Raw genomic sequence first — 14,115 nt, forward strand, 5'->3', positions numbered from 1 at the left:
TATCTTAAAGGTATCTTAAATTCAACACGTCCCAAATTGAATTCATTATATTTTCTCTCCATTTCTAATAAGTTCTTTCTCTAGTATAACCTATTTCAGTGAACAATCTCTACTAATACAAAGAAAAACAAAATAAAACAAAAACACTTGGTTTTTACATGTGTTTGATCAGAAATTAATGTTTTAAAGAATTAAAATACATTCAGAGAAACAATTTCAACTTAAAATTCATTCTTATTAACACGCACCATCTGAACATAATGCTGGTAACTGGTAACATAAACTTTTCCCACCTCCTGTAGGCATAACAAGAAATACCTCCTTTCTAGCCATTGTTACATTAATAGTTTCAAGTTGAAGTGGTCTGAACTTCTGCAGTTTAAAGACATTTTGCAGAGCATCTCTGACTTTATCAGACCATGGAAAATCTAGAAAGAGAAAAATAAGCTAAAATATTAGAACTATTAGGTTTATAAATGAGACAAAAATGTAAATGGCTGCTTTTATATAAGAATCAGATAAATATACAAAAGACTTTTAATACTTATGAACCATTAAACTTTTATAATAACAATTTTGGAATTACTATAACTCAGTAATCTAAGCAAAGCAAAAACAAATAAGTAGCAGTACATCAGAAAAAAAAACATAAACATGTACCAAGTAAGAATAAAACCATATAGAACGGAAAGTCTTCAACCAGGTATTTAAAAAAATCTTCTGAATGTTGCTCAAGAAATTTAAAGCATCATAAAAAAAAAAAAAAAAAAAACTCAAATACAGTGAACAAACTTAACAATTATCTGGACAATTATCTGAAGTTTTTGGTGTAAATATCTTGTGTTTAGAAGTCAATCAGTAGAAAACAATCTCTACAAAAGTGCTGCAATTCCTTCTAGAGTTATTCTACTATAATTAACAATAAACATGATGCTTCATTCAAGATTTTGAATCAATGGTTTCTTCACCATAGCAGGAAGGAAGACAAAACTTTGGCAAGTGGTATGAGTAACTATTTATTTATTTATTTATTTTCCCTCTCTCTCCTTCTCTCTCCCTTTTAGTTAAAACTTAGAAAATTTGGCTGCAGGGGTACAGGTCTATAATCCCAACTACTCCAGAAGTTGAAGCAGGAGGATACCAAGTTTGAGACCAGCCTAGGCAACTTAACAAGACCCTGTATAAAAATAAGAAAAGAAAAAAAAAATAATAAGAGATGTAGCTCAGTAGGAAAACATCCTAGGGTTCAATGCCCAGTACCTCCAAAAAAAAAAAAAATAAATAGAATAAAATACTAGAAAATTTAGTTGAAGTAAATATCTATTTTTCAAGCACTGGCCAATGTTACTTACGTGCACCTCAATTTCCATATGTGAAAAAAAAAACTGATAAAGTCAGAATAATAAGAGTTTAATTTAGAAAGATTACAAAACATGGGTTAGAATGGTGCCTTTTTACCAAATGAAGAACTAGTCTCACCTCTCAAACTACTACTGAAAAGCACTGACCCACACAGAATGACTTAATTCTACAGAAATGAGAAGAAACGATACTAGCAAAGAAAAAGTAGACCTTCTTTATTCCAAGCGGCAGGTGAAGAATCACACTCGTTGCTTGTCCCAGCATCAGAATCCTCTAAACACTGATTTATTTTCTTTGTTAGGACAGATTTTTTCTGAAGGAGCTCTTGTTGCCTTTCCATGAGTTCTTGAATTTGAATGTCTACTGCATGTAGCTCACTGGTTACAGAATCCAGTTCCTCGGTTAGTGCTATGAGGAAGGGAGGAGAAACAATGACCAGACAGTTAATTACAATTTCCCTTTCCTATTGGCTTCTGAATGTTCCTCATCATCTATATTATGGACAAACTTAAACCAGTATAGCAGAGCAGTCAAGATGACATGTTTCAAAGTCAGAGAGACCTGGGTTCAAAGTCAGGTCTTCATCTTACCTGAGTAATCTTGGACAAGATACTTACATGCACCTCGATTTCCTCTTCTATAAAATGTGGGCCATACCTAACTTTCACAGTATTGTTAAAAAGAATTAAGAGAAATTTGAAATTTGAAATATTGAAATTTCTTAACACAGTACCTAAATATTGTTAAATATTTAACAATTGATAGTTACTGTTGTTATTATTACTGTACAGACAAGGTAGTCCAAAAATCTCCTAAATCATCTAAGGAAAGTGACTAGCTGGGCACAGTGGTGCAGTGATGCACATCTATAATCCCAGCTACTTAGGAGGCTGAGGATTAAAAGTTTGAGGCTAGGATAAGCAACTTCATAAGCCCCTGTCTCAAAACAATAAATACAAAGGACTGGAGATGTAACTCAAAGGTAAAGCAGGAAAGCACCTCTGAGATCAATCCCCTGTACCAAAAAAAAAAGAAGAAGAAGAAGAAGAAAAGAAAGTGACCAGATTGTCAAGTCAAGTAAAGGTAATTACTTAGCTATTACTTCATGAAAATGTTCACATTTTGTCTGATATGATGAAAAGATAAGGAGTCATTAATTATAAACGAGATGCAAGCAACAAAAATAAAAATCAGTGGTACTATTGTAGGGCTGAGGTTGTGGCTCAGTGGTAGAATGCTTGCCTAGCATGTGTGAGGCACTGGGGTGAATTCTTAGCAACACATATAAATTAAATAATAAAGGTCCATCAACAACTAAAAAAAAAAAAATACTATTGGGATTGGCATTACAATTCCATTGTAACTAATTTATAATTACATATTATGATTTTAGTCAATGTGCGATTTTTTACCAGTCCAAGTATTAAGGTCAAAGTCAAATTCTTTTTGAAACCTCCCAACAGAAGCCAGACACATTTTAAGGATTGTTTTCCAAAATATCTGCCTGAAGGGTTTTAATGCCTTCTTGTAAGATGAAATCAGAGAGTTCTGACTGAAAATAGGATATTAGGGTAGGAACTGCAAGAACTCCCTTCCCTACATGATTTGTGCATTAGGTCTAGTCACAAGTGAACTCTGCAGATCTGAAAGGTGGAAGTCAAACAGCAGGCAAGTCTACACTAGGATGACTGGCACACAGTCAGGAGCTACTGCAGTTCATTCTTGTCAGGGATCTGCTTGCTGGCTTACCTTGTTGCCATGCGGCAGAAGCCAGTTCCTCCAGCTCTTGCTAAATCTCCCTGTTGCAGCAAGTTGGCCTGCAGCTTCTTTGGCTTCTCTGAATGTTTGGTTATGTTTGCAACTTTCTGTGGCAAAGTGCACTCTTCAACAGGATACCTGCTCCCTGTAAGTCAGAACCCTGGGAGTGATGACACACTGACACAAGTCCCAATGAAAGACAGATGGGCTCCCCACTGTCCTCATGAGTTTCTGCTCATCCTTACTGTCCCATATTTCACACCATCTTCCTTCCTTACTGCTGGCACTGCTGACCAGGGACAGGGGCTTAACCAGCTTCCCTGTCAGGACTAAAGCCTCTAATAAAGTTCATCACTACTCATAATGGGTCAGATTATCTGACTGAACCCTAACTAATATAGAATTTTGCTCGAGAGGGAATAGAAACTTAATGGATTCTCTAGCCCCATAGTCCATAAGTGAGAGCTATTATGGGTAGGAAAGGTCAAGAGGAAGCCAGCAAAACTGCCTTTAGTCAAAGTAGCAGGTTACAAAATCAACATACAAGAATCTTTTACACCAACAAGGAATCTCCTGAGAAAGAAATCAGGAAAATAATCCCATTCACAATAGCCTCAAATAAATAAATAAATAAGCAAGCCTAAGAATAGATCTAACCCAGGACATGAATGACCGTGACAATGAAAACCACAGAACACCAAAGAAAGAAATTGAAGATCTCAGAAGATGTCCTTGGATATAGTTAAAATGGTCATACTGCCAAAAGCAATATATAGATTCAATGTAATTCCCATCAAAATACCAAAGGCATTCTTCAGAGAACTAGAAAAAAAAGTCCTAAAATTCATTTGGAAGAATAAAAGAACAGGAATAGCTAAAGCAATTCTAAGCCAAAAAAGCAATGCTAGAGGCATCCCAATACATGACTTCAAATTATACTATAGAGCTATAGTAACAAAAAATGCATGGTACTGTCATAAAAACAGACATACAGACCAACTGTACAAAATAGAAGACACAGAGACAAACCCAAACACCTATAGTCATCTTAATTTTGATAAAGGTGTCAAAAAATATATATTGGAGGAAAGACAGCTTTTTAACAAATGGTGCAGGGAAAACTGGTTATCCATATGTAGAAGAATGAAATTAGACCCTTATCTCATACCCTGCAAAATATCAACTCAAAATGGATTAAAGACATAGGAACTATACGACTCTTAGAAGAAAACATAGGGTCAGCACTCCAGCATATAGGCACAGGCAGTGACTTTCTCAATACAACCCCTAAAGCTCAGGAAATAAAGCCAAGAGTTAATATATGGGATAACTTCAAATTAAAAAGCTTCTGCACAACAAAGGAAACAATTAGAAATGTGAATAAACAACCTACAGAATTGGAAAAAAAAAAAAAAAAACTTTGCTAGCTATTGTCCTGAAAGAGGATTAATACCTTAATACCTAGAATATGTGTAAAAAAAAAAAAATTAAAACCCTTAACACCAAAAATCAAATAACCCAGTTAATAAATGGGCAAATGAATTAAGCAGATACTTATCAAAAGAAGAAATACAAATGGCCAAAAAATACATGAAAAAATGTTCAGCATCATTAGCAATTAGAAAAATAAAAATCAAAACCACACCAAGATTTCATCTCACATCTAGTCAGTCTCTATCCTAATACTGGAGAAGATGTAGAGAAAAAGGAACACTCTAACACTGTTGATGGGATTATAAGTTAGTACAACCACTACAGAAATCAGTACGGGAGTTCCTCAAAAGACTAGGCATGGAACTACCATGTGACCCCGCTATACCAGTCCTCAGTATTTATCCTGAAGAATTAAAGTTATCATGCTATAGTGATACATGCATACCCATGTTTACAGCAGCACAATTCATAATAGCCAACCTATGGAACAAGGCTAGGTGCCCCCTCAATGGATGAAAGGATAAAGAAAATGTGATACACACACACACACATACACACACACACACACACCAATAATGGAGTTTCATTCAGCCATTAAGCAAAATGAAAAGTGCAAGAAAAATGGATGGAACAGGAGATCATTATGTTAAGAAAAATAATCAAAACTCAGAAGGTCAAGGATCACATGTTTTCTCTCATATGTGGAAGCTAGGGACGGGGGAAAGGAAAGGAAAGGTGAGGATGGGGGTATGGAGCTCATGAAAATGAAAGGGAGAGGAAAGGGACCAGAGGGGGAAATGTTGGGGAGTGATATTGGTCAAATTGTATTGCTATACTATGTACATGTATAAATATGTAACAACAAATTCTACTATTATTTATAACTATAATGCACCAATATTTTAAAAAATGTAGAAAGAGGAAAAAAACTGTCTTTACCTAACTATATAGTAAACCAAAAGCTTTACTGAATACCTATAGAGTCTGCAAAAATTGTTGCCTACATGGGCTAGGGTAATGATTCCTACCACATCCCTGATCAACTTACCTACGTGGCCTGTGCAGAAGACAATTGGATCCCAGAAACTAACAATAGTTAATGGAAAAATTATAAAGCTGTGGGTCCAATAGCAACTACTATTTCATATATAACTTCACTGATGGAGCAAAACACATCCCTGGCACCTGGTATACAGCTATTTATTTGCTGAATATTTATTCTCTTTATCTTTTTACCTTTTAGCAAAGGCAATCAGAAGCAGTTTGAAGGGCTAGCAACATATCTTCACTATCCCATCTCAGAGAAGTATCAACAACACTGGAGCCCTATATCACAATCTAATCTTCAGAGACTTTGATGGCTTCTCCATTCCCCTACACATCATACTGGCTCATTACATTGATGATATCATGCCTATTCAACCTGTTGAACAAGAAACAGCAACAGTAGCTACTCTAGAAACTATTCTATAAACTATTAAGACAGATACATGCCAGAGATGGAAAATAAATCCCACAAAAATTTGAGCCCATCAACTTGGTGAAATTTCTATAAGTCAAAGGGTCTGGGGGATGTTGAGATATTCCTTACAAGATAAAGGGCTAAGTGTAATGGCTTAGATATTAGGTGTCCCCAAAAAGCTCATGTGTGAGACAATGCAAAAAAAGCTTAGAGATAAAAATGATTGAATTATAAGAGGTTTGATCTAATCACTGCATTAATCCTCTAATAGGGATTACCTTGGTGGTAACTATATGCAGGTAGGGTGTGGCTAGAGGAGGTGGGGCCCTAGAGGTGTGCTTTGGAATTTTATATTTTGTTCCTTTTAAGCAGAGCGCTTCCCCCGCCCCACCCCCTTCCTGGTGCCATGTTCCCAGCTGCTGTCCTCTGCCACATACTTTTGTCATGTTTTTCCTCACCTCAGGCCCAGAGCAATGGAGTCAGCCATCTGTGTACTGGGACCTCCATGAGCCCTCATATAAACTTTACTTCCTATAAAATTGTTCTTGTCATGTGTTTTGGTCATAACAGTGAAAAAGCTGATTAAAACAGCAAGCTTGGATATATGGACCCCCCCACTTTTTTTGAGAGAGAGAGAGAGAGAATTTTTTAATGTTTATTTTTCAGTTTTCAGCGGACACAACATCTTTGCTTGTATGTGGTGCTGAGGATCCAACCCGGATCGCACGCATGCCAAGCCAGCACGCTACTGCTTGAGCCACATCCCCAGCCCATGGACCCCTTATTATTAACAGAGGGCACAAAGCCCCATGGGACTACTTGGATTTGGGAAGCAACATATACTTCATTTACAAAATAACACAAGAAGCTGTCTGTTCTGAATGGGGCCCTAAACAAGAGACAATACTGCCATACAATCTTGTCTTAACATTGACCCAACAAACTTGCCAATATTTCAAGTCTGTCTTGAACAGTGATGCTATATGGCATCTCTGCTGTACCTATGAGACACAACATAGGCCATCATGATTGGTGTAGTAAAGCTATATCATTCTCTACAGATAACTATTATCCTCTTTTTGGAAATATATTCTGGCTTGCTCCTGGGTCTTACAAGAGATTAAGTTGCCATGTGACCTGCACTGCCTATCATCAGTCAGGTATCACCTGACCCAGCAATTCATAAGGCAGACTTCCATCATCACAACAGAAGTGGTATATGCAAAACTGAGCCCAAGCAGGTTCTAAGTGAAGTCACGAGCAAGTGAACCATGCTGCTATCTTGACTCCTCCTCATCAACCCGTACCTATGATCTCTTTGGGAGTTCCCTATGACTAGTTCCTTATTACTGGACTGAAAAAGAAAAACACACAGAACTAATTTACAAAAGACTGCATGGTATATTGGCACTATCCAAAAATGAACTACTAAAGCACTCAGTGCTTCTCCAAAGGGTCCCTGAAGAACAATGGGAAGGGAAAAATCTCCCAGGCAGCACATCTTCAAGCAGTATACAGGATTTTTCACCCTGCCTGAGGTACAGTACATACTAGTACATTGAGAGTGGCTTTATGAATTGGCAAGATGGTTAGGAAATTGTTGGCAAGATCTGAGGAAAAGGCAAAGAATATGGAGATATTTGTGTCCCATATGAATAATCACTAAAAATAACCTTCATAAAGATAGATCCTAATTAATCAGGTAGACAATATGATGTGGACATCAGTCAGACACATTGTTAGCCAAGCCTATCCTTGTGCAATGAGGTCAAGAACAAAGTACCCATGTTGAAGCAATATAAACTTTCACCAGCAAAGACCAATCTCTCTTTCTTTCTCTCTCTCTCTCTCTCTCTCTCTCTATATATATATATATATATACACACACACACATACATACATACATACACACACACACACACACACACACAAACAAACACATCCAGCTGTCTATAACATAGCTCAGTGCCCAAATTGCAAACAGCTTATACCAACTCTGAGTCTCAACTGTGGCACCATTCTCTGGGAGAGAGCCAGATGTTTAATGTAAAACTGATTACATTGGAACATTCTATGATAAAAAAGGCAAAATTTTATTCCACTGGTATAGACATTTACCCTGCATATGGCTTTACCTTCCCTGCCAGCAATGCTCCTGCTAAATCTATCATTTGTGAATTTACAAAATGCCTTATGGATTGTCTTTATATTCCACACCAAACTGCTTCTGACCAAAGAAGCAATTTCATTTCGTAGCAAATGAAGTACAACAGAAGGCTGACACTCAAGGAATCACTGGTCTCATCATGTTCCTCAACCCCTGAAGCAGCTGGCCTGAGAGAATGGAGTGGCATTTCAAATATTCAATTAGATGACAGCTGGGTGGCAACACTCTAAATGAAGAATAGCATCCTCTACGTTAAGTTGTACTATACACCAAAGAATCCTGTTTTTCCCCCAAGTCTTCAATTCACTGGCCCGGGAAGCAGAGATACAAATGGGAGTGACTCCTCTCACTATTACTGCAAGTGATCAGCTAGTTAACTTTGGACTGCTGGTCTTGAAGTGCTAGTTAACAAGGAAGCAGTGCTTCTACCAAGGGAAAAAAGCAAGTGTTCCACTAAACTGGAAGTTGACTGCCACTTGGCCACTTTGAGTTTCTCATGTCAATAGACAAACAAGGGGGCTAATGTAATGGTTGGGCTAAGTGATCCTGACTATAAGAGGAAATAGACTGCTATTGTACACAGAAGGAGTATGGAATATCAGCAATCCTCTAGGGTACATCTTAACAGTACCATGTCCTGTGATTAATACTATTAAAAAAATTACAGTAAACAAATATAAGCAAGCTGCTAAAGGAAGTCTTCACCTAGCAAGAACCCATGACCAGCTGAGGTGCTTGTTGAGGGCAAAGGGTACAGAATGGAAGCTGAAGAAGGCAGCTAAGACCATACCAGCTATGACCATAAGACCAGTTGAGAAACAAGAACCACAGTAGCTTTAAGACTTTTTTTCTGATTTTATTTGCAAATAAACTAAGTTTGTGTTTTTTGTTTGGTCCCTCTCCTATTCCCTGAACATCTAATATAAAACATGTTCATAGTAGTTAACCTCATAAATTGGGATTTAAGTTTCAAGATTATCAGGAAGGATGTGACTCATAAAATGTGTTCATAGCCTTGTGCAGTGGTGCATGCCTGTAATCCCAGCAGCTCGAAGGGCTGAAGCAGAAGGATCTCAAGTTCAAAGCCAGAACTTAGGGAGGTCCTAAGCAACTTAGTAAAACCCTGTCTCAAAACAACAACAAATGGGTTAGAGATGTTGCTCAGTAATTAAGCACCCCAGGGTTCAATCCCTGGTACCCCAAACAAACCAAAACAAAACGAAAAAACATGTTCATGGTAGTTAATCTCATGTGTCAGGATTTAAGTTTCAAGATTATGAGGGAGAATGTGATTCAGTGAAAAGAAGAATTAGCATCATTCAAAAAAGAATAAAGAGATTTTGTACCCTCTTTTGGGGAGAGAGTCAGCATGTACTTGATTGATTCTTACATTATTTTAGGCAAAAGCATGGTTGTGCTATTGCTTGAAAGTTAAATATAATTAAAAATGAATGTACAGATTCTCATAGGCAAGAGGTAAAATCTGGTGGTTCTGTGCTGTAATAACAGGTTAGAACAACATTTCATAGAATTCCCTTGCCTGCATAGTTCTGGGCTAGGTCTGCAAAAGAGAATTCTGCTTGTCATTTAGAAGGTAGAAGTGAACAGTAACTATATTTTCCATATTTAAAAGGTCAGGGTAAGTCCAGGGCAGGTGGCCTTGTTGGCATGGGGCAGCAGCAGGGCTCACAACTCCAACTGCTGCTAGATAACTGGAAAACAGTGAAGCTTGCAGCTCCTTCAGGGCCTCTTGGTTGGCCTCCTTCAGCTACTCTGAAACCTCAATCAGGTTGGGCACAATTCCATGATGAAGTACACCAATTTTCTAACAGATGTCCTGCATCTCAAAATTGGATAAGTGGCAATGAGACTAATACATGTTCTGGTGAGAAACAGAAGTACATCTTTTTAAGTAGTAGTTTGTGTTTGCTTTTCTCACTTCACATCCATCATTTCTTCCCACTTGCTGGCTCTGCCAACTTTATACTCAGTGCCAGACACACTGTCAACAGAGACAGACTTCCATACTCACATAAGGACAAACCCTTATGATAAATCCTTTATAACACGAGAGTACTTCTGCTTCTCTAATCAATGATACAAATGTTAATGTCAATACATGCAACAAAGTCAACATCATCATATCTTAGACAAAACCACAATGGATTAAAAATAAAGCACAACTAGTTGTAATAAATCAGACTATTTTACATTGTTCAGAATTATGCCATCTCTAATTCTGGCCTAACAACAGCACAAGTTACTATAGAAAATGAGATTAAAACGTCAAGTGAATGATTTCACCAATCCATAATAGAGAGGGGTTGCAAGTGTATAGGGCTTATGTTACTATCTCATCTCAAGAGCTTAGTAAATTAAGCACTCCAGTGTTCCTAACTTTACTTCTGATGCAGGGGAGCTATCATTCTTCAGAAATAGTATATTTCTGAAATATACTATACATATTAAATAAAATATATATATATATATATATATATATATATATATATATATATATATCCCGTTTCTAGTCTGAAAAGAACCCAGTGTTGTTACTCCATGAGTAGAGATAGTATGTAGCAAAGACCATATTCACTATACCATATAAAAGACTGAAACATACTCACAGTAGCAGTTCCTTGCCTCTGACAACCATCCTAACCAAATAGTAGCAAGATCTTATGTATAAGCACAACAAAAGCTGATCAAGTTTGTGAAATAATGCATGGAAATACATCAAAATGCTACAAGTGCTTGTCTGAAAGGTAGAATAATGCATGTTTTTCTCTTTGCACTTAAAAAAAAAGCTTCAAACAACTCTATTTCTAAGAACTTAAGGAAATACTCAGAAATATACACAGATTTAGATTTGAATATGTTCAATTTACATTTTAAAAAGACAAATAATGTCATTTAAAAAAGCAAAACAGTGAGGTATTAAAAATAAATACATACACAATTATTTAACTATATCTATATTCTATAGTTACATTATATTTCTAAAATCACATTACAAAACAATATATTCAAAATGCTAAAATTTTTGTTGGAAAATAATACAACTAATGTTAACAGTATTAATTTGAGTAGCAGGGTTATAAGTGATTTATTTTCTTCTTCATGTTCTTAGGTTCTTAGAAGCCTATCAAAAACATCATTCTTTGCAATCCTTGTACATTACTAATGGGAATATAAAGTTATATAACCACTTTAGAAAACAGTATAGCAGTTCTTCAAAAAGTTAAATATAAAATTATCTTATGATCAAGCAATTCCAATTCTAGGTACATACACTAAAGAATTAAAATGAGGAACTTAGACATTTCTGCACCAATATTCACAATAGCATTATTCATTATAGTCAAAAGGCAAAAAAAAAAAAAAAAAAAAAAACCAACCAAATGCTCATCAACAGAGGAGTGGATAAACAAAATGCAGCATATACATACCATGGAATATTATTCGCTTAAAAAAAAGAATGAAATTCTGATGCATGTTACAAAATGGATGAACTTTGAAGACATTATGCTACATGAAATAAGCCAGGCACAAAAGACTTCACCACATGAAATTCTGAAAATAATCAAATTCATAGAAAGGAAACACAGTAATGAGATAATGAGTTTTAATGGTTACAAAGTTTCAGTGGGATGATGAAAAGGTTGTGATGCTTGCACAACCCTGTGAAGGTATTTAACGCCAATGAACTGTTCACTTAGTAATAGTTAAATGGGAAAGATTGTGTATCTTTTACCATGATTTTTTAGAAAGCTGAAAAAAACACATCATTTCCATAATTAGAAGTTTTAAAACATTTTAAAAACAAACATTTATCAAGGAGCTTACAATTCAATATAGAACAAAGTGAATTATAATCATTTTCACTAACCTGAAATAGATGCCATTCTAAAATCGAATTGGAAATCCAAATTTCTTTCTAAAAATGAAAAACAAACACAACAATAATTTTTTTTTTTTTTAAACAAACAGTACTAGTTGGGCCAGGGATGTGGCTCATTGAAACAGTGTCTGTTTAGCATACATGGAGCCCTAGTTTGATCTCCCATTACCACAAAAAAAAAAAAAAAAAAAAAAAAAAAAAAGGAAGGAATACTATTGACCTTTCAAAGAGGACTGCATGTTTCTTCCACAATGTTTTTGTTGTAATTGTTGTTTTTAGAAAACCCTCTAGATTTTAGAGAGGTGTCCAAAGTCACATAAACATACATGGGATAATTACAATGTCAATAACATTTATCAAACTCCAACAAAAGTGATGTAAAAAAAAGTACAAATATTAAACAATTCTGCCACTAAATTATTGTGTGACCTTCCCAAAATTACACACCCTGTTCCTCTAAGCCTTCTTCCCTGCATGCAACATTGGAATGATAAAATCTATCATAAATAACAAGTTGGATAGATCCAAATGTCCCAGATTAAGCAAAATATGTCAAAATAAATTAATCATTTAACACTTTATTGAGCACTTGCTTCAAAGAAATATAATTAATTTAATATTAAAGAAGAAATTGGTATTCTATTCTATTGGGTTAGATTTCAGGAGGAGAAAATATGGACAGGTTAGTGATGGGGAGAAAACATGGTTTGTGTTGTTTTAATGACTAAAACCTAAGCATGCGTATATGTACGAGTGGAAAATAAAGTTTGAGAGAAGGAATTTTAAATTTCCCATAATCCTATGAAAACCTCCCCCAACTCTCTCATATGACAATCAACATTTTCTAAAACTATGTTAGTACTCTCCAAAGATAGCTTCAGCAGCACCCTAGCCTTACTAACACTATTTCCTATATAGAACAATTCTTACTACGTAGAATTCTGAAGCCACCAGAAGGCTGGAAAGACATGCAGGGCTTACATGCTAAACAATATGGAATGGGCACATCATTGAAAGACAGTTAAGAAATGGAGATAGCCAAGGACTTCTAATTCTTTATGTAACTATCTCTTCACTTCCTCCTGGAAATACAACATTCCACCCATAAACTATAAGGTCCTCTAGCTGAGCAGGGTTTGAGTCTCTTCACCTTTGCATCCACATCGCCTACCCTTTTGAAAGGGTAGGATCTATATCCAGTTTTTCCCTACTGTTTTAAATGACTCCTTTGATTATGCTATTAAGACTGATCCTTCCCCAAGTAACGCGATTTGATAGCAAAATATCTCAACAAAAAATGTATTCAAAAACTAATAAGATAGAGCAGGTCTTTCAGTCTGAAGTCGACTAGGCATCCACAGGAAAGTTTTTACGCAGTGACAACCGTCATCAATATTTGAAGGAAATGCCGCTGAGGTCCAACAGTCTAAACCAGAAAAACATCCCTCCACTACACTTCACCTGCAACTCGCAGCCATCAGGTACTGATAATTCCCTCTCTTATGTCACTGTGAAGCAGAGGGTAGAAGAAGCGTCCTTAGTGTAATTTCAAAATAAATGATGGCTGTTAGTAAAGGGGTTTTGGTAGCAAAGCTTCCTGAGTGAAAGTCTGGAGAGATTAAGAAAAAAAAAAAAAAATGGTCCATAAGCGAACTTGCCACTCCAAAGCCTGAGCTGAAGGAAAGCAGGGCAGTGATTAACGCCCTGATTTCTCCTCCGCTAAAGTGTGGATGGAAGGAAGTGATCCTGGATGGGTGCGCCCTCTTAAGAAAACGATCAAAGGGGCGCCCTCTTGTCCCTTCAAAGCTTTAACAGGAGTTACCCCACAACCTCTGTCCATGAGGGTGAGAGAAGCCGCCTTCCACACCCGGGTCCCCAAGCCCAAACAGTCAGGGCCTGGAAACCGCTACCCACCTGTCGGTCCTGCTCTGCAATAAAATCTTCCCGCCACCCAGCGGGGAGAATCCACCCTTCCGGGTCGGCACATTCAACCAATCACAAATAATAACCTTCTCTAATTGAGCAAGGGGC

At 36.5% G+C, this 14,115-nt stretch overlaps 1 protein-coding gene across 1 annotated transcript in view; it reads right to left on the reverse strand.

Annotated features, from left to right (window-relative positions):
• The window catches only part of Recql (RecQ like helicase), a 33,468-nt gene extending 19,420 nt beyond the window's left edge, over positions 1 to 14,048 (reverse strand). The window contains exons 1-4 of the mRNA XM_076854168.1: positions 13,999 to 14,048; positions 12,073 to 12,120; positions 1,573 to 1,770; positions 249 to 428 (exon numbers count right to left, since the gene is read on the reverse strand). Coding sequence (XP_076710283.1) covers positions 249 to 428; positions 1,573 to 1,770; positions 12,073 to 12,088 — 394 coding nt within the window. The 5' untranslated portion in view covers positions 12,089 to 12,120; positions 13,999 to 14,048. The remainder of the gene's footprint in view (positions 1 to 248; positions 429 to 1,572; positions 1,771 to 12,072; positions 12,121 to 13,998) is intronic.
• Between the last annotated feature and the right edge of the window lie 67 nt (positions 14,049 to 14,115).

Source organism: Callospermophilus lateralis, chromosome 4 (assembly GCF_048772815.1).
Source record: "Callospermophilus lateralis isolate mCalLat2 chromosome 4, mCalLat2.hap1, whole genome shotgun sequence".
NCBI classification, from domain to species: Eukaryota; Metazoa; Chordata; class Mammalia; order Rodentia; family Sciuridae; genus Callospermophilus; species Callospermophilus lateralis.